At 36.1% G+C, this 22,019-nt stretch overlaps 2 protein-coding genes across 4 annotated transcripts in view; both read left to right on the top strand.

Annotated features, from left to right (window-relative positions):
• Positions 1 to 22,019, top strand: part of LOC142342900 (peptidyl-prolyl cis-trans isomerase NIMA-interacting 1-like) — a 389,227-nt gene that overhangs the window by 280,865 nt on the left and 86,343 nt on the right. The window lies entirely within an intron of this gene.
• Positions 9,188 to 22,019, top strand: part of LOC142342895 (casein kinase I-like) — a 28,394-nt gene continuing 15,562 nt past the window's right edge. For all 3 annotated transcript variants that reach the window (XR_012759183.1, XM_075394548.1, XM_075394549.1), the window contains exons 1-3: positions 9,188 to 9,468; positions 14,024 to 14,130; positions 14,844 to 14,970. Coding sequence is in view for 2 of the 3 variants with exons in the window: in XM_075394548.1 (XP_075250663.1) it covers positions 9,337 to 9,468; positions 14,024 to 14,130; positions 14,844 to 14,970 (366 nt within the window). In the remaining variant the exon portion in view is untranslated. The remainder of the gene's footprint in view (positions 9,469 to 14,023; positions 14,131 to 14,843; positions 14,971 to 22,019) is intronic.

Here is a 22,019-nt window from a genome sequence, read left to right as displayed (position 1 = left end):
TCAGGTAGCCTTCTAGCTTGCTGAGGTGTCTGGAGATTAACTTGAGTAAGTCAGCTTGCTTTTTCTCTAACGTCTGAGTTGACCACTCCTCTTTCAAAAAACTATTTTCCAGTGTCTGCTGGGAATTTTTTGTCTATCATTACTGGTTGTGCTTTGGTCCACCTAACTGAAATGAAGAATCGTTGCTGTCCGTATCAGTGTTGTTGTTGTTATCGTGTGTCCGTCCGGGTCAGCGGACCAAATGTTGCTGCTGCTCAAGTTTCTCAGCGGAACCGAAATATCACAGCTTGGTTCTCGATCTTCCGCTGGCTTCGTTTGACTATAAAACTCATCAAAACAATTGGTCGCTCGGACGTATTGAAGGGCTGTAACTTTCCTTTTGTTGATTAAAATTAGGAAAATCCTCAGTGATAATCTATGTTCAATCTCGTGCTGAAGCCAGTGCTAGTTATGTTGCTAAATTCTCGTTATGTAAGCTCAACTAAATTAAATTCGCAAGATAAGAGCCAACTGCTCTGTATAATAATTGCTAAGGGTTCTGAATACAATATAGTTTTACTATTCATAAAAATTTGGTGGGAATAAAAAGTCAAATATTTATCATTTATAACATCATTGCGACTTGTTTGTGATTTGTTTATCAAGAAAGTGATTTAGGTCAATGTTTAGATAGTAAATTTCAAATTATCGTAATATTTACTTTTATTGATATAACACGGATGGTAATCACTTAGCTCTAAATAACTAAGATGTATTGTATTTGACCTTTATTAAACATCAAAAATATCATAAAAAATATTTTAAGAAATGAACAATAAATGACCAAAAATATCAAAAAACGCCAATTTTGTACCATATAAGTGCTAATAGCCACATTTGTAAGGTCTCATGCAATAACATTTGTGTAGTCCATGTGTAATTTAGTTTTAATGGGGGCTCCAGAAGCAGAATTGTCCAAAATTTTTTCAATTTCAAAACTTCAAACATTTCTTTCCTTACCGGCAATGTTACCATTTATGATTGGATTTACTTGCACAATATTTGTTGCTGCTGCTCAAGAATCTCAGCGGAACCAAAATATCACAGCCTGGTTCTCGAGATTAACTCCGGATTGGTTCTTCACAGGGATCAATTGACTAATAATTTCGTCGAAACAATCAGCCACCCGGACGTATTAAAGGACTGTAATTTTGAAACTTTGGAAAGAAATTAAGAAAAAACTCAGTGATAATCTTTGTTCCAAATCGTGCTGAAGTTTGTACGGCTTCAATCAGTGTTGGTTATGTTGCTAATTTCTTGCTAAATAAGCTCTACTGACTTAAAATTGCAAGAACTTAAGATCTAGTAAAACTTTGCAAAAAACACTAAAAATGTTAAGGAATCAAATTTTAGTCTAATCTAAGAGTCAACCGCTCTGTATATCAGTTTCTAATGGTTCTGAATACAATATAGTTTTACTATTCAAAAAATCAGGTGAAAGTAACAATATTTATCATTTATAACATCATTGCTACTTGTTTGTGATTGGTATATCAAGAAAGTGATTTAGGTCAATGTTTAGATAGTAAATTTCAAATTACCGTAATATTTACTTTTATTGACATAACACGGATGGTAATCACTTAGCTCTAAATAACTAAGATGTATTGTATTTGACCTTTATTAAACATCAAAAATATCATGAAAAATATTTAAAGAAATGAACAATAAATGACCAAAAGTATCAAAAAATGTCAATTTTGTACCATAAAAGTGCTAATAGCCACATTTGTAAGGTCTCATGTAATAACGTTTGTTTAGTCCAGGTGTATTATAGAGGTAGCCATAACCCTTTGCCATAACCTCGGCTTGCTCAAGTTGTCCCTTCAAAAAATCGGGGGGGGGGGGTGAACAAAATTTCGGTTCCAACTTTTAAAAATTTCCAATTTTTGCAATTTTGACCATGTCTTAGTTATGACAAACGCTAAGTTCTTTCAGTTTCAAAGTCTATTTCTTGCTGTCTGATGGCTCTTATTGCTGATTTGAGGTTGCGCCAACAATGTTTTGTTAATGAGCAGTCGATCAATTGACTAGGTAACTTTCGGAAGTTTTGCGACAGAAAGTATTTGCGTTGGATAAAGTTTGTTCTTTTTTTATTTCATAAATTTGTCAGCGTTAAAAACAATCCTTGATTATAAGTAATCATTTATTGCTGTTTTTTTCTGTTTTTTTTGTAGAAATCAGATCTTTTTCCATCTAAATTTTTTCATTTCGGTGTAAAGCTTTTTCAATGTTGGTTGATGTTTCTCACTACTCTCTCTGTCCTTCCCCTCTAACACAATTTCAAAAGTTTTGAGTTCGAACGTTTTTTAATAATTTGGTTGGTTTTGAAGTTTCGCCATTTTATCCTGTAGTTCATCAGTTTTTTTTGCGTGAAGAATTTTAACAGCTTCCAAGACATATTTGTTTCCCATTTATTTAATTAAATTTCTGGAAAATACCTTAATCTGAAATTGTCGAGTTAACAATTAAGAGTTGCAATATGTATGCATCTGGATGCGAGGGTGTCTGAACCTGACAAATGCGTATGTGGTAACATGATAGAATCAGACGGATGGCAGGGTATTTCAATTTGCAAGCCTGCAGGGAGTTTTTCTTGCCAAGCCAACATCATTCATTCTATTAAGTAAACCTTGCTTCAGTACCTATAACCACAATTCTAGATCCGAGTCTCTTCTACAGAACAGTTAAAGAGTCCCGGCTGGCACTCGTCCGATGGAAGACAAGTAAGCAATGTCTTGGTTGCTACAACAGTTTAATCCCTTGACCCCGCTTGCCTTGAGAAAGGATTGATCACCAATCCGGGCACAGCAGCAGCAGAAGCCGAATCACTAAAAGGAAGAAAAAGTAGAGATCTAGACGAGAAAGTTATTTGTTACAGCCTATAGCTTTTGAGATGCATGAAGCTACCAGGTACTCCACCAAATTTTTCTCAGAGAGTTCTGCGCGTACTCTGCTATGTAAACAGCGAACACAGAGTCGGCGCCGTTCTTAATGACGGACTTTCTTTCAACCCCCATGCGAAAAATCAGTTGTAAAAACGCACGGAATCTTATGGCCAAGGGCCGATTGAGCACAAGGACTGACATATTTGTGTGGCATTATCTAACCAACACGAGCATCTGAAGCCACAAATCTAATAGCTACAGACCAAGCAGTGTACAAGAGCTAACAAACTATTTGATCACGGATAACAACAAGTTTGAAGCGCTGGTATACTGTCAGCGCGAAGTAACCTCTGATATTTTCAAAGAGTTGTTGAGCACTGGGATAGTGGTTCTGAGGGTGACAAAGCACTTGATATCAAAACGGAAGTGGAAAACACAGCTGGGAGACTACAGTGTGCTCCACCGGGAACCGGCACGTGAGATGTATTCTCAGCACAACTGCTTATAACAATATCTAAACTATGTCAAATCTTCAAATAAACTAATAAACTGTGAATGTCGATTAGATTTTTTTCAAAACTGTAATAATAATGATAGTAGACTGAAAGAATTGGGTGATATTCAAATGGTTTTCACACCTAGAAAACTAAGAATTTGCTTGCCCACCCTGAAATAATCATTTGATAAGAATCTGAAATCTCATGTGGTATATAAATTTAATTGTGGTGGATGCAGTTGGATGGTCTATCCAAACCAGCCAACATGTTACCGCTAGAATTCCGGAGCATCAAATGAAGGACTTCCATGTTGGACAACACCTCGTTGAATGCTGTGGTACTGAGCATAGTTTTAAATGGGAGATTCTAGATGCATGTCTCGGGGTTGAAAAACTATTGACAATAGAAGCGATCTACATCAAAAAACTGAAATCGCAATTAAATACGCGCGATGAGTATTAGGTCGGGAATCGACATTGAAGTATTAATTCAAATACAACTAATTTGACTTTTGAAATTCAAAAATTATTCTGGCACGTGTAAATTTGAAATTTTGTCAATCCCAACAAGTTAAAAATATAAACAGATTGGAATGAAAAAAATCATCTTTTTTCAAGAATAGAAAGCAATATACCCGGGATTGTTTTAGTGTAATAAGTTTAAAAAAATTGTTGTAAATGTGATTTGAACTAAAAATAATTTAAAAATTGATTGTTATCTTCACTGATTTCTTACAATTAGAGTCAAAAACAAGTCAAAATACTTTTTCAAGTTAATATACTAACCGAAATTTTACCTCTAGAATTTTGGAGCATCAACTGAAAATAACTGAAATCACCACAGCATTCAACGAAGCGGTGTCCCTAGGTAAATCCTTCCTTTGATGCTCCAAAATTCTAGTGGTAACATTTCGGTTGGTATATTAACTGGAAAAAGTATTTTGAATTGTCTTTGACTCTAATTCTAAGAAATCAGTGAAAAAAACAATCAAATTTTTAAATTATTTTTATAACGTTGAAATCACATTTACAACACTTTATTTAAACTTATTGCACTAAAACAATCCCGGGTATATTGCTTTCTATTCCTGAAAAAAGATGATTTTTTGAAAATAAATTAAAAAATTGATTGTTATCTTCACTGATTCCTTAGAACTAGAGTCAAAGACAAGTCAAAATGCTTTTTCAAGTTAACATACCAACCGAAATGTTACCACTAGAATTTTGGAGCGTCAAAGGAAGGATTTACCTAGGGGACAACGCCTCGGTGAATGCTGTGGTACAACACATAGTATTAAACGAGAGATTCTAGATGCATGTCTCGGGGTTGAAATGTGAGCAGCAAAAGTAATGTCAAATGTCATTAGTATCAAAAACCAACTGACACAGGAATAATACTGATTTTTTGCAGCTGTGCACCGCTTCAGCATAAGAACAATGTGATTCAAGGGATTGTTGACGGGGTTGTTAATGTAACCTCTAATTGGTTGGCGTTTGATCAATCTCTTGAGAAGAACAAAGCTTGCTGGACTAAAAATCATTATCCAGAGGAATATTCTTCAAAATAAGTGAACAAGACTATAAAACCAGATAAGTGGCGGTTGAGACCAATTGAGACCAACACCAAAAGAGCATCAAAAGAACAATAATAGATCATATGATAAGCCAACTATTTTTCTACAATACAGAGGCAACCTTACTCAAAACTTTTCAAGCAAATCGAAGAAACTATGCGAATTGCAAGTGGTTTTTATAACGCGGAAAATAAGATGATGCTCCCCAACCTGAAATCATCTTTCGATAGAGACCTGAAATTCCACGTGGTATATGAGATAAAATGAAATGGATGCGGATCCATCTATGTTGGGCAAACAAGCCAGCATGTTACCTCAAGGATAACAGAACATCAAAAGAAGGATTCACTGGTGGGTCAACATCTGGTTGATTATTGTGGCGCCACGAATGACACTGAATGGAAAATTCTTGAAAAATGCTTCGGATAGTAGAAAAGCTAATTTCTATCGAAGCTATCTACATCAGCAAGCTGAAGCCGGCACTAAACAGACGCGACGAATATAGGTTGCGGGAACTAACGCTAAAATATTAACTCAAATCATAATTTTGAGTAGATAAGGATACTTAGGGCAATAAACGTTTTGTGCATAACAAAACCAAATTTGCAAAACCACCACAAGAGGGATACTTAGGGTTAGGGCAAATTCCGAGTACCCGTAAAAACAAAAACATGGCCAAAATAGAAAAATCCGGAAAAGGAATGGTTTCAAAGAAATTGATAACAGAATTAAATATGATTGTAAATAGGCTAAATGTTGTATATAGAAAAGAAAAATTCGATGGAATTTTTTAGAATAGTTCCTCGAATTGTTTTAATTGTGGTCTCAGCCAAATGTATATACATATTCATTTTATCCTTTAACAATTTGTGAAACAGTTATAAGCTGACGATGAACGTAAAGTTCGGAAACCTTTGTTTTAAATATCGGAAGTATTTTTGACAAATTGGTTTCTTTTACACTTTTTAAATGATTTCATTAAATTTTTAAACTTGACGATGAACGCAATGTTCGAAAACGTTCGATTTTTCTAAATTTTAAATTTTAATTGACAATTCCCATCTTTGCATTCTTAAAAAGAGAATCTTCTTGACTGTCCAGGTTTCAAATGCCGCTTGTATGTTGGGAACTGTGGATGACAAAACAACTCATGACGAGATTTTTTATTTGTTGCTTTTTTTATATCTGTACTGAGTTATCCGTTGCAATGGCACGGTTATTAGTTTGTGTTTTTGGTTCGCTGGTTAATTATGTGTTCGCCTCCGTGTTCCCTTGTGTTATTTACGTGTTGTTATGTAATCCGTTATAGTGAAAACAATTAGCACGTGAGCCTGGGTTCGTTAAAGTTAAATGCTCACCAAGATGACGATACGCAACGTGCTTTGGATAATTTTTGACGAGACGCAACATGCTTTGGATGTTAGGTTTGTTCCACTGATTGACAAATGCGCAAAAAGTTTTCAGAGGAAAAAAACCCAGCTTTGCGGTGATTGCAAAAATGCTGGAACAAAATACAAAAGTGAAGGGTGTGGGGGCTCACAGGACAAGAGACCTAGCATGGCGAACTCTGTTCGAAGAGACGTTGAAAAGGCAATAGAATAGTCCCCGTGTTCAGTAGGAATTCTGTATACCAATTGAAAATTTGGGTGAGAAGTCACTTATTCTTCTTGCTCTGCGGCTTCTCATGTGGGGCAGCCACACAATGGATATAATATCGCCGGAATGCTTCCAAAAGAAGGCCGTTGGATGGATAGGTGGTAACAAAACGACTACGTTAGCCATTTTTTTTGCTAAACATCCGGCCCCTTCCGATGTTCTCTGCACTCAACATTCTACTCTAAATGTAAATCAGATGCACAAACAAGATTATCTCTCAACTGATTGCATGGATGAAGGACGGTCAACCGAGATTTTGAAAGTTAAAAAAAGAAGAGGAAAAGCACGTAGTGATTTCTACTGTACTAACGAACAACTCGACTCGTAAACCCACTAGTAAAAACGTCAAGGTTGCGAAGCAATTAATATTTCGATAATCAATATGGAGCAAAACGTCTGTAGTTTTTAATTTTTCTGCGACTGCCATCTTTGCAGAAAATCGGTTTATTGTTTTTTGTGTTATATGACTAGTACAATAGCAAATCCCTGCATAACAGGGATTCCAAAATAACAACCCTAGAGATCTACAGTCAGTAGTTGAAAGTGCTTTATTGATGTATGCTGACGACACGAAAGTATACCAAATGAAAAAAACTGAAGAAGACTGCAGAATTTTGCGACAGGACATCAAGAGTGTGAAAAATTGGAAAGACAGGTGGATGCTACCTTTTCACCCAGACAAGGTAAAAGTAATGCACTTTGGTAGAGCCAAAGATTTTAACTTGAGCTAAAAAATTTAAAGAAAATTCAGCAAAGACACTGACCAGTGTTATTTAAAAAACATGTCTTGGAGTCACAATGGATCCCCAATTAAAATTTGAAATTCACCATGCGGAGAAAGTTTAAAAGGTCAATTGAGTGTCAGAATTAGTGTGGTGCGCAATCGATTTATAATGGACTGTGACATGTTCAAGACTATAATGACGTCACTCATCAGGCCTCATCTTAAATACGCAGCGGGCGTTGTGGAACACTTATCACTGGAAAACCATCACCATGATTGAGAATGTGCAACGGCGAGTTAACAAAATTGATTCTCGAATCGAACGCATTAAGTTATGATGAACAATTTAATCCACTATCATTTGGAAGCTAAATCTACCATCATTAGTTTACAGACGCATCGGCACAGACAGAATTGAAGTGTTCAAGATACTGAATCCGCAAACAGCTTACGACCCTGCGGCATCTAGCCGCATACTGAGAAAGGGAAGTGACAATAACAAGAGGTCACTGAAATTCGACAAACCGAGGACGAACATCAAAAAATTTACGTTTTCGAATCGAGTCGTGGCCAAGTGGAATGATTTGCCACTATAAATTGACAAAGCTCATAGCTTAAACTCATTTACGTCGGGGTTGGACAAATACTGGAAAAAATGAAATTACGTTTTGACTTTGATGATAGATCTCATTAATGTGTCCATCGACCCAGTTACAAAAGAAATTGTTACCACTAAAGAGCTGTGTAAGGGCGACTACCTGAACACAGAACATAACCTATGAAGATCTATGGAGATCTTGGCTTGAATGCAACGCTAGCCTATCAGAAATTCTGTGTTAAACGATGAATTTTTCTTCGTTAAATTATAGGCTCTTAACCAGCTTTTGATGTTCACTATAAATCATATCATATATGTTTGCATTCATAATATAACCATTTGGGTACATTTTTGGGCAAATCAAGGCAAAATTGTTTTCAAATCTTGCAAAAAAAATAATTGATAGAACTTCAAATTTAATTGATCAATAATTGCAATAATTGATTTTTATGTTTTGCCAATTAAATTAATTGATTGCTCCCCTTTTTGTCTAGCCACTTAACTGCAATTAATTTTTCCAAATCCCTGGTTATTGCACCTACGTAGCTGAATGGGGCACAAACGGAAAAGATTCTCAACTTTTAATCCTTCAAAATTTTTGCCCTCAAGAGTCAGTATAAATTATTGTCGTTTACATTATATCTCACCGCGAAATCATAGCCCTTTTATAGTGGGGTAATGGGGGAGGGGAGCTGCAATGGAAAAGACCCTAGTTGTTGAGGTGGACGCTGTTTTATGATTTGCTGGATTTTTGCGTGGAAGATTTAAAATTCTATCTGGTATGCAAATTTGTTCCGTTTTAAAGGCATTTTTTTGTAGATGTAATTTTGTTTTGATTGGTCATTGGAATTGAAAGGAGAAAGCATATGTACTGACAACTGAGAAAAATGGTTTGCATCTGAAGCTGAAAAAAACTTGTATGACCATTGTCTCAAAACAACCGGTAACTCGTCATAGAGTAATGGCTACAAAGCGGATATTCTGTAACGCTGTATATCCCAGAAACCCCAGCTACGATGACTCAGGAAAACCTTTTTGCCACGAAAAAATTGTTGTGGGGGGATTGAGAATTGTACAAATGTTTTGTTGGTTATTTCGTTAGCATTGAAGCGTGACAATAGACGCGTGTTACTTAATTACGTTTGGTGGTAATGTAGACTGAAGCTGCATGTGAGTTGGCAATACAATAGAGTTTGTGTTTGATTTTAGGGATGTAATGCGTTAATTGATGGTGTTGCTATAATGATTCATCCTAATGTCTAAATTAGTGCCATGTTGTAACTCTCTAACCAAGACTACGACCTAATTTGTTATTACGTCATTGTTTAATTCAACGTTATCCATATCTACGATCCTCCACAATGGGGGAGTCAAGTACTGCCAAGTCCCAAATCAGTGCTATGGTAGTTGGAGCCAAGTACAGACTGCAACACAAGTTAGGAAGTGGATCTTTTGGAGACATCTATCAGGCGGTTAATATCAACAGCGGCGAGGTAAGTGTTGCAACTTATGCATATCCAACGTTTTTCCTTCTCCTGATTAACAGAAGAGCAATTTGTGAAAAGCTACAGAAAACAAACTGGTTTTCTAATTAGTGCTAGCAGTATCTTAAAAAGCTCAAATTTTTAGCATACCGAACTTAAATATATATTTGATTATGTGGGGAGGGAGTGTCTTTTTTAATTGATAGCTGCCGACCATGCCTATTCCTACGCTGTTTTTTTGAAATGCTGACTTACTCTTTATTAATAGCCGCCCTCATCTTCTCAGCCGGCTATTATAGCGCTCCTATTATAATTCAAAGAATTTGAATTGTATTGGAGCGCTGTGTTTTTTTTAACATGTGTTCACACATTTTTCAATGACTTTGATCTTTCAAAACGGGATAAACAGGTAAAGCCCAGTGGGCATTGTTTCATTAGAGGCTCAAAGTGAGCTTCAGTAGTCCTTCAAGTGTTTAGAGTGGTGCAGCTGCTGAGATGGCCTTAATTAAAGGTTAAAAGGTCATTTTTAGGAGTTTTTGGGCTCAAAATGTTGCAATTTTTCATGTTTTTTGTGATTTTTTTAATTTGCTTTGTTTTAGTCTTACGTTGAAGTTTTTGAAAAATAATGAAGGCCTTTTGCGAGACAAAATAACTTGTTATGACCATTTTATGAGCTATATGTTTTGGTACTACAAATACAAACATGCAAAATGATACTAATTTTTGCAATTTTTTTCAGGTTTTTTGAAAATTTGTTTAGCCCTAGGTGTCAGAAACCTCCTCTATGTTTTGATACAGGGTTTGATAATAGATTATTGCATAGTTTCTAGTGGTAATGGAATGGTTTTTCGAAAATTTTTGTCATTTTTTTTAGTTTTTCCAGCTTCAGGGGCCAGGACATGTCCTTTGTGGTTTGACAATAGAGAAATGCATGGTTTGTAGTAACAATGGATTGGTTTTCAACATTTTAATGTCTCGAAATTTGGCATTTTTTAATATAAAATTTGCAATTTTTTCAAGGTTTCCTAAAGTTTTTGTCAATATTTGATGTTTGTCCATTCTCAAGTGCCAGAAAACCTATTCGACACTTTGATAAAAAAGTTACTGCGCGGTTGCTGGCTTCAATGGATTTGTTATCAACAAATTAGCTTTTCGAATTTTAGAAATTTTTTGATAAAATTTGCAATTTTCAAGTTTTTTCAAAACATTTGTCTTATATTAAGTTTTTCTTGCCTCAGTAGCCAGCTAACCTCGTCCAGGGTATGATAATATGTTATTAGATAGCTGCTAGGGGGCAATTGAACGGTTTTCAACATTTAAATAGAACGAATTTCTATTTTTTTTTGAAATTTAAGATTTTCTAAAAATTATTGCCTATCGATCTGAGCCAATGAATTTTTTAATGCTTGGAATTGGGTTAATTGTTAGCCTTTAGAGACACAGAAATGATTCTAAAGATATTAATATCACAATTTTCACCAATTTTTATTAAATTTTACAATTGATTTCATTTTTTATATTTTGCGGTAATTTTTGAGTTAATCGATCTTCAAGGGCCAATGAATTTTTTCAGGTCATGCAGATATAATACTGGACCGATTTTAAAAACAAAAAATGGTCTTCAACATATTTTTGAAACATGTCTTTTTAAAGGGATGAAATTTTGCCTATGTGAAAAAGCTTCAAGTTTTAGTAATGAGTATATTTTCGTTTTGTTTGTTTGATTGTTTTAGTTTCTCAATTTTTGAGACGATTTTGTTTTTGGATGGCTTTGTTCAATTGATCTGCTGATCAGGTAGAGTACTTTTAAATTGTTTTTTCAATTCTTTGAATTGTATTTCAGGACTTGTCCTGCTATGTTTTTTTTACTTCGTCGAACTTTTTTTCGCTTTACCCATTTTGCCGCTTTTTCGACATTTTGCGTGAAATCTTGTTGACTTCTCTAGGCTAATTTCATTCTTCTCTCATTCTGCTCAAAGTCCTTTTGAAGAGCAGCTACTCAGCAAAGCAACTCAAAATGAAGAGAGTCAGTATCAAAAAAATCAAAGTCAGAAATAGAAACGGGATAAACCCATAAAGCCCATTTTTAGATGCCCGTTACTTGAACTTTGTTCTCATAAGTTTTAGTTACTATCTATAATGCTTATTGGTATTGTTACTAGACCCTGTAGCCTCTCACTGAGAGACAGGAGTATGTTCAATTACAAAATGACGTCAAATTAAATCGCACTTACAAATGTTTTTATACACTTACAAAAATTTTTGTTGATATTTTCGTTTCTTTCAATCTCAATAGAGTTATGGGAATCAACGGCGACTATTTTCCGGAAATCTGCCGGGTATTTTTTGCGTTTAGAATTATGTTAATTAATTTCTCGCATCAGCTCAGTGTTTGTTTCACCACGTTGTTTGAATAGGACTTTTTTAAAGCTGCGAAAGCGATAGCTGAGCGATTGAATTATTGGGCTCTTGGTTTTTACAATCTGAAGAATTTCAATTGTAATGGGGAACGAATTTTTTCGAGCAGTTATGATGAGGTGTACGATCTCAAGCGAAAGTTTTATTAGGCTAACATATTTGTTGTAGCCATTAGAGAAAAAAATGCCGCTTAAATTTGGAGCAATCAGGCGAACTACAATTGAAACTCCTACAGGCGGCGTGCCAGAATCCACTTGATGCAAGTGCCCTAAACATATTTTCACAAAAGTGTTTAGAAACTACCATCATAAGTTTTCTTCTAATAAGTATATTTCTGATTAAGTTTGCTTTGAATATTTGCCTGGTTTCAAGAGCAATAAACTTTTTCATCGAGCATTTGCCGTATTCCTTCCGAAGTTTTGTGATAACATTGCTATACAGCTACAAAATCTAGACGGAAGAAATGATTGTTAATAACTGCTCTGCAATAATTTTTCGAAGCAGTTATTGTAATCGTGCCTATCTTGCTTATGCAAAATTCATGATTGACTTTGCTGTTGATCTTTTCCTTGACTTCCTGCGACAAAATATTTCGCTCGGTTTGAATAGACTCAAATAAATTGAGCTAATTGTAATCAGTAATTTTTTTCTGAGTGTGTCATATTCTTATTAATAGCCCTCCTCATCTTCTCAGCAGGCTATTACTGCTCTCCCACTTTTTATAATTCAAAGAATTTGAATTGTATTGGGGCGATGTCTTTTTTAAAGATCTCTTCACACATATTCATGATTTGTGAAGTCAAATTGAAGTGATGATTTTGGTCATACCGAAACAGGAATTGGAGCTAAAAAGTAAGTGGTTTGTGGCGTTAAATTTTTTAAAATCTTATTTCAAAGTAGTGTGAGAAAATGGTGTTTGTACAAAAATTCGCTTTCCCGCTAGTGGTTTTTTGTTCACATGCGGCATTTTGACATTGATTAATACAAAATACATAATTATCTGTTTTTTTTCTAAATGGTTTTAACAATCCATTCAAAGTCCGTTCTAGGTCTTATTGTTTGTTTAGTTAATGAAAGTTCTTTGAACTGTGTGAGGACTTGTCCTGCTATGTTTTTGTATTTTGTCGAACAAAATTTGTTTTGCTTTACCTCATGTTGCCGCTTTTTCGACATTTTGCTTGAAATCTTTTTGACTTCTCTAGGCTAGTTTCAATGCTCGCGCTTGCTCACTCTGCTCAAAGTGCTTTTGAACAGCATTTGCTCAGCAAAGCAATGTAAAGTAAACAAATCAGTATCAAAAAACGGAATCAGAAATGAAAATGGGATAAACCCATATTGCTAGATGCCCGCTACTTGAACTTTGTTTTAAGTTTTAGGTAACATCTCTGATGCGTATTGGTTTTGATACTAGTCCTTGTATCCTCTCATTGAAAAACAAGTAGTGTGTCTAACAACAAAATTAAATCAAATTAGTTTGCACTTTAAAAACTTACATCAATCAGTTCATTTTCTGTTCAATCCAAATCGGGGTTATAGGCATCAATCGCAATCTGCCGGGTATATTTCTTCATTGACAAGGTAGTTAACTTTATTCAAGTTCAATCATGGGGATAGTTTTTAATCGTTGATAGCGTGATCTAGGGTGATGGGTTTAGATGCATTAGTTTTTTTTTCAATATTTCCCCCTTAACCCTTAAAAATTACCAGGAACCCCATTTAAATTCCCTATCTCTGTAATACCACACCTGCCTGACGTACTCCCCCTACCTTTATTCTTCCCCACGCCACGGCATCACCTACCTTCCCCTAGCCGCTACCCCCTCATGTCAGTAACCCCCCCCCATGTACCCCGATAACTTGGCTTAGTTGTCCGGGTCTGTCACTTTACTGACCTCCGGTGAAGTGGCGCTCAATCGTAATGATAAAGGCATCTTGCTCTGATCAGAAGCTGAGAACCAGGCTTCATCAAGATGTTTCATTTTAGAGGCTTGTTAATATAATAAAATATCCTTATTAGACATGATAATGCTAATCTCATTCAATTTGGATAAGATATAATGTGAACCTTACCGCTTAGGACTAAAAAATGTCGTTTTCAGGAAGATAAAATTACATTTTTTTTAACGAATGGTTGATATTCTTTCAGGAAGTTGCTGTCAAGTTAGAGCCCATCAAAGCGCGACATCCTCAGCTAAGTTCGGAGGCTAAAATTTACAAAATCCTTCAAGGTGGCACTGGTGTACCATCAGTCAAGTGAGTTGCAAACTTTTCTGATCCCACTATTAATCTTGCTCTGCATTTTTATGTGTACATCCCTATTTCATTTTATTCAATTACATATGGATGTAACAACAAACGAAAAACAATGTTATAGTGGTGCTAGGAAAGTTGGCCGACAGGGCGTTTAGCCGACAAGGAAAAAATGAGAAATTTAGCCAACAGTTTTATGATAATTGGTCATAAACGTCTCATTGGTCCATAAATCAGTAGTTCGGTTGTGATAGATTCATATCAAATCCCACGGGCCGCTGAGGCATGGCCATGGCCCGCGAGGCATGGCCAGACGCGGTTAAATACGGTCAGACCACGGGTAGACCTTCGTTAAACTAGTTGATGAAAAAACTGCGGTATATTTGTCCGCTTACGAAATAGTGTTCTAAATTGGCCAATCAGGTTCAGAATAAGTTTTATTGCTCATTTTACTTAAATTGTCGGTTAAGTTTCTCATTTTTTGGTTGTCGGCTAAACGCCCTGTCGGCCAATACGGCGCCACCTGTTATAGTACTATTAGGTCTAGCTGACCTGTTTTAAGTTCATGTAGCCGATGTAACAATAAATCAACCTAAAAAGTATGGTGTGTATAAATATAAAAGTAAAAGTAGAATGAATTTCGAGTTAGAGCAATAAACAAGCATTAAAAATTCTTTGCAGTGAAAAATAATAAACAAAAGAATAAATGTGTTTAGATGGTTCGGTCAGGAGAAAGAGTTCAACGTGCTGGTGATGGATCTGTTAGGTCCCAATTTGGAGGATTTGTTCAACTTCTGCACGAGAAAATTCTCCCTCAAAACGGTGCTCATGATTGTAGACCAAGTACGTTCATCTCCTTTTAGGTTAAAAAAAGGCGTACGAGTGTATCTTTGGCACCGTACTTGGGCTAATTGTGATATAAATACTAGGCCAGCAATCCCTCAATATGGAATCGACAATTTTCTGATCCTATAATTTAATTCCTTTTGGATCATGCATGTGCGCGAAGTCTGCATTCTTACACTTGTAGCAAATTTTTGCCTAATATGTATCTTGGAGCTTGTATTTATGAGTGTTTTAGCACAGCTGCGCGTAGAGTGGGTAAAAAAAGTCAAATTAACAGGACACCATAAATTTTAGTTTTCTTCCACAGATTTTTTTAAAATGTTAAAATTTATGACAGTCTCACTTATATTGCTCGACTTTTTGAGGGCTATATGGACTAACGTAGCATTTGAGGGCATTGTGGACTACAACTTTATAAATTGTTGTTTTCTCTCGAATGAAGTTTTAGGAAATTATTGTAGTCGCTCTTCTGCAAATTTTTGCTTGACCGTGTCTGTTTTATTGTTTTTTGCTCACTGGAGCAATTTGAGTTTTCGCTCACGAAGAGAAAGTTAACTGGTAAATTCTCTGCCCGATAGATTTAGTTTTTCTAGTAATATTGGGATGTTTTCTGCAGGGCGTTGTAACTAATTGCTCTCAAACGAAGCTTGTAGCAAATATCTTAGTCCCGTGGTCTTTTGTAATGATTTTTGCTTGACCGGTTTTTCGTCTGACCCATTTGGCTTTTTGTCCTCGAAAACGGGATAAACAGGCAGCGTCCAGAGGGCAATAAGTTCTTTATAAAGCCCTTCAACTCACTAGTCACCAAGTATCCTATTCACAGAAACTGTTTTTTGAGACGTGTACTAATGGTGTGAAGGGCAGTTCTTAGAATTTGACTGACCCACACCTTCAACCCCCACACGCCCTACCCCCACTTTACCCCTCTTCCAAATCAGCCCCCAATCCCTACACCTGCACATGGTTCAGGTCGCGAGGATGTTATTGTGGATTTGCTGTTGATGTACCGCTGGGGTCGCTTCAGTTGCAATTGCTCCAGTTAATTCGGCACGCGTACCGCCACCGGCAGTACGATTGGGGTCATCGTACATGTTGTTTAAAAGTTCCAGAAGAAAGATGATTGTCGTTGTTTCAAATTTGAAGTCGAAGAGATCAATGTCCGAAGGTAGGATGAGTCCCCGTGTAGCCACAGACCCCCCCCCCCCAACCCACCGTTGCCATCATCAATCCCCCAACCCCGGTGCACTCTCATCTAGTGCACCCCACGCGGTCGCCTTACGCCCCTTCAATTAACCTAAAGCTGGCCTCATTGAACCGTAGGTAGCTACTGACGATGCCAACCGCTCGCTGGTTGTTTGAGAGCAATTCGCCCGACGTTAGTTAGTTATGTCTATTTTTTTTGATCGCGTTAATGACGTCAAGGCTGAATTTCGGTCCTTACGGACAGGGTTATATGTTCATCAAAGTATTTGGTGCAGCGGAGATTTTTATACTTTTTTCCTGATAAGTAATGATGAATTTTAGATGATATGACATTTGTTGTCTGGGAGGGCGCGACGCTTCAAGTCGCTTTCGGATTTTTGGTGTCATTTTTTGCCGTATGCAGCTCTTTTTTAGTTTTACATTTGCTCACACAACAAAGACGAAATAGTTTTTTTATGATTTCGTTCTCGAACTTGCAAATGTGACGTAATTTCTGTCTCTAGCAATTGATTCGGTCTTTTGGGTTAATAGATTTTGATCATATGATTTAACTCACTCAAAATAATTTTACATTTAAATTTGAGTTTAATTTGCTGAAAGTTTTCAACCTAGTTGTTTAAGCAGTGTCGATTTTTTTGAACACACTTCCGGGCTATGTTTTTGAATTTTACTTTGAATGATTTTGATCTTGACGAAATTGCAATAAGTATGCTTTTTTCTAATATCGACGTCTCTGCTGAGCTCTAGATGTTTTTTAAATAACACTTCAGAAGCAAACTTTGAATCTGAAACCGATTGAAAGTCATTTTGTGTTACTAGATTGAAAGATAATAATTGTTTAGTCGTTCTGTGGCATATTGAAACAGACAAAACAGTCCCAGACAGAACAGTCCTAAATTTTAAATTAGTCCTAGACAAAACAGTCCCTGACAAAACAGTCCCAGACAAAATTGTCCAAAATAAACGGACAAAAACAGTCCCAGTCAAAACAGTCCTGGTCAAAGCGCTCGTTAGACGGATCAAAAAGAAAGTACAGCTTTAATCTTGAACGAAAGCTTTGAAGTCGGAATATCAAAATCACCGTGGTGCAGTGGTTAATGATCTGGACGCATATTCCGAGTCACTGGTTTCAGCCCGAGTAAGCAAAAAATCGCAGAAATAAAAAATTGGGGGTAAATGAGATCAGAACGTGGGAAAAATTGGGAAGTGTTAAAATCTGGAGAACCCGGCCATTGGTTGTCGTGAGAAAAGGGAACATGAAAAGCTAGTTTATGACCGACACTTTTCAATAATCAGATCGTTCCTAGCCTTGTCTTTAAACTTGAAATTTTGGGGAATTTTCTTTAAACTTTTACAGAAATTAAAGGATCACAATAACAAAAGCAAAAACTGTTAGAGTTTGATATTATAATTTCAGCTTCTCAAGAAATCAAACACTCTAATGCTGGTAATTTTGATCAATTTCTTGTAATTAGTTTTTGCGTAATTTGCTCTTAGGCCTCTTTACTTGCTGACCAGCTGTTATCTTCACCATTTATGCTGAGTTTTTTTGTTCGTCTTTCAATTTCTCAATCAGCTTTGGTGGCGATGGATGTTTTGTATTAACCAGTTTTACAGAATTAATGTTCAAGCCTTCGACAGAGTTGTTTGTCCTTGGCTATACCTTCTTTATGAGCTCGCAGCATTTCCAAGGTTTAATTGCAACTCGCCGTTTCTGCCTCTGGCCAAAAGAGTTGTATCGACCGACGTAATTGTCTTCAAAGTAGTTGTGGACAGTCCTCTGGACAAGCTGGCTGCCATTTTTCAAATGCCCTAGTGACATCTTTCAATGGCAAGAAAGCCGTGCAAAGCATCATTCTGATATGCTCTCAACTCCAAATTATTGTTCTATTCTTATGCTTTGCCGACTGACTGCAATTGTCTCCACACGTTCTATTGTTCTAATGTTTTTATTCACCGAAAAAATGCACTCCGAACTGCAATTTCAAAATCGATTGTTACTCCATTCGTTAATGTTTTTGGAGGGGAACTGGGTAGTTTTCAATTGTTTTTTATCAGGAAGAAAAGTATGCACCAGAGGAGAGTTGACACCGTCAACCGGAGCGTGAATTGTGTAGACCTAATAAAAAACTGGGCTTTTGAGAGTGTCCCATCGCAGAACGAGTCATCTGATTGGTTGAGCAAGTCAATAGCTGGCAGAGTCGCAGACACAATAATTCTTTCCACTGGGACCTTGAATCATAATACACAAACTTTTCACCACAACGTGCCATTTGTAAGATCTCTGGAATCTCAAATCTCCTTCGAGGACGTGGGCTCACTGATTTGTGGACGATTTTGTTGCCGCTTTCTGTGAACTGTCTTTTGGTTTGAGTTGTAAGCTGGAACGTTGGCCGCTGTTTCTCTACTGATGTCTTTGTGGGCAACAAATACTATTTAGCGTGGAGTCTCGTCAGCCATTGCTGCCGTCTTTCAACGCCGAGCGGAATTTTCAATATTTGCTAGATCAGGTAAATGGCTATGAACTTTGATTACTTCGTTTTGTTCATTGCGTAGCCTGACTTGCATTTTGTAATAAAGCAGCGCCAAGAATATGCGCCATCAGTAAGCTGTTGTAACTTTCGTTAAATAGTAACTTTCGTTAAATAATGCGTGGAGTCACAACCTGAAAAATTTTTGGACCATTTTGTCTGGGAATGTTTTTTCTGTTCTTTGGATCTGTTTTTTGTGGAACTATTTTGCAATTTAGGACTATTTTGTCTAGGACTGTTTTGTCTGGACACGAAACAAGCTTTTTTAAAATTAATTTTGATCTCTGAATTTCATTTGTGTTTAACTGCTCTTGAACGAAGTTCATCGCAATTAATGTAAACGTGTGTGTCTTATGCAAAATTTTTGCTTGACAGTTTTGACTTTTCGAGTGACTTTTTTCCCCTTGAATTTTTGGGTTTCGCGTGATCTAAAATTTGCTCTCAATCGGAATTTCAAGGAGCTGAACTTAATTGGCGGCAATTTAATACTAAAAGTCAAATGAAAAGTGCGCCGAAACTTGTGCCATTTACCACTTTAAATCTTAGTGGTTTATGTTAACCTCTAATGTGGTTATTTGAAACCCAAGAGTGAACTTCTTAGTCCCATTTAGGCTCCCCCCCCACCGACTGAAGCAGGCTGCATTTGATTAGAGCTCCCACTAGTCGTTCGAGAGCAATTCTTCCGACGTTTAGTTGGTTGTGTTTTGGTTCAGTTTTGTTCCGGTGTAAATAATTTTTTTAATAGCCCCACAGCGATAGCTGGCGCTATTATTGCGCTTCTCTTGGATTTTACAATTCAAAGAATTTGAATTGTATTGGGGCGCTGTCTTTTTTAAGATCTGTTCACACATATTCATGATTTTTGAAGTCAAATTGGAGTAGTGATTTTGGTCACGCCGAAACAGGAAGTGGAGCAAAAAAGCGAGTGGTTTTGCGGCGTGAAATTTTTTCAATCTAAATTTAAAGTTGAGTGAGAAAACGGTGTTTGAACAAAAATTCGCTTTCTCGCTAGTGGTTTTTTGTTCACATGCGGCAATTTCACTTTGATTTTTAGTTTTTTCGATTTTTTGGATCGGATTTATTTCTAAATGGTTTTCCCAATCAATTCAGTCCGTTCTAAGTCTAGTTTTATGTTTAGTTAATGAAAATTTTTTGAATTGTACGTCAGGACTTGTCTTGCTATGTTTTTTTTTTATTTCGTCGCGATTTTTGTTACGATCATATAACTTCACAACCACTTCAAATTTGCTTTTTGTTCATTCGTTCATGCAATTTCAACTGAAGTGCGTTTTTGACGTCATTTTACGCTCATAGTGGAGCGAGTTTTTTGTTTATTCGCGTGATTAAATTTTTGGTCACACTTGACTTACCTCACTCTAAAAAATGACTTCCTCACTTTGAAATTGACTTTTATTTAACTTAATTTAAAGAGATAAGGTCAGATGGGTGTGTGTCACTCTAAATGAAGGTTATAAGAGAGCAGCTAATAGAGGCAGCAAAAACTTATACAGATTTTTAATCAAAATATAACATATCAGCCTTAAATGAAAAGACGAATTTTTTTGGTCCGTCTTTTTTACTGTTTTTTTGAGACTGCAGATCTACGAAGCTATTGCGGCTATTTTCTGGCAATCTGCCAGCTATGTTTGTAATTTTGACTATTTTAAGAGATTTTTGCATCAGTTCTGTGTCGTACGCTTGTATCACTCGAATCAATTGTTTGTGCTAATTTTTGTTTGTTTTTGTGCTTGCATTCGTCTTTGATTGTTACTACAGTTTTCTCCGTACAGGTTGGAAAAAAAATTATTTGTGGAGTTTAAATTTTAGGCAATACCTGAAAATAACGACGTATTGTTGTTTACACTCGATCGCAGTTTACTTTTCCTGATCTGCATATATTCATTTTGAACTTCAACAAGTATTGCTTATCTAATAATGTTGAGTTCAATAATGTTGAAGTTTCTAGTGTATGGCTGTTTCGAAGGCCTACACACCAACAATTATGTCAAAATGAAAGTGATCAATTTGTTTTGCCCTGATTGCTGAAGTCTGGCTGCGCAGTGCATTGGTTTTGCAACTATTAATTTTTTGATTCGCAAGAAATTTGCTTATTATACGGGTTTTTCGTTTTTATTGTTGCGATCGCCGCCTTTTTGAGGTGGGGGTTACCAAGTAAATAAAATGAATTAATTAAATATTTGAATAGAATACTTTGTATTATTTCTTGGAAATACCAAAACCGCTTTTCTACTTAATATAACTTCAAATACGGCTCAAAATCGTTCCCTAATACCCTAATAGTTTTCGGTTTCTGGAATGAATTAGATCGAAAGGGTGACTGCTCTCAGACTTAGACAAAGAACTGTCAAAAAATATCAAGCCAGTTTTGCCGCTCTTATGCCGTTCGCAGCAGTGGAAAATTATGGTGAACAAGGTTTTTTTTTGTTCAGTCGGTTTTTGGCCGATCGATATTTTCATCGCAGAGAGTTGTATGTTGTATCATAAGAAAGCTCCTTCAAGCGTAGTATTTTCAATTTAGAAATTCTTTTGAATTTCGTTTTTCGCGTTAGCGAGGTTTAAAATTTGTGGAATTTCGATATTTGACGTGATTTTGTTCACTTTCAGACTCATTTTTGTTTAAGAGTTTTTGTATTAAATTGTTGTTTCAATTCGTATCACGTTAAGATTTGGAATAACTGTGTGTTTTTATAGACGCGCAGCGATAGAAAGGCTGGCTTTCGTCTCATCGTGCATTTTCACAATCAGAAGGTTTCGAATTGTATTGGAGAGTTTTTTTTTTTAAATCCTTTTCACGTTTTTTCCGTTTTCTTATCAAAGTTTAATTAATGACAGATCCCATTTACGTCCAATTGGGTCCCAATGAGCTTTGGGCCTCAATTTGTTTTCAAAGAATAGCTATAATCTTCATGGCTACAAAGTTCGTAAAATTTTGATGAATTTTTAATTGAGCCTGCATTTTTTGCACTCTTTGTAGTCTAATAACTCAGTCTCATTAATCAAAAGTCCAATTTTTCCCACAGAAGAGTAAGTGACCCTATCTTATGTTTTTAATTGATACCCAATGGCTGCTGTGATTTTAAAATGATTTGGAAAAAGAGAAAACTTGCCCTCATTTTAAATACTATTTCTGTAAACTGTGGCCAGGTGCCACTAATGACAAGTCCCATCTCTTCTAGTAACACGAAAAATAATATGTTAAGCAGACTTATGTTTAAGGTTTTTATGGTTTTCCTACTCAATTATTTCATTGAAATTTTGTTTGGATATTTTAATATTGTTCTTTTTTGAATT

This window comes from Convolutriloba macropyga, chromosome 7 (genome assembly GCF_964194025.1).
Source record: "Convolutriloba macropyga chromosome 7, txConMacr16.3, whole genome shotgun sequence".
Classification (NCBI taxonomy): domain Eukaryota; kingdom Metazoa; phylum Xenacoelomorpha; order Acoela; family Convolutidae; genus Convolutriloba; species Convolutriloba macropyga.
Note: the sequence above shows the minus strand (reverse complement) of the source record. Positions and strands in the feature narration are given on the sequence as shown.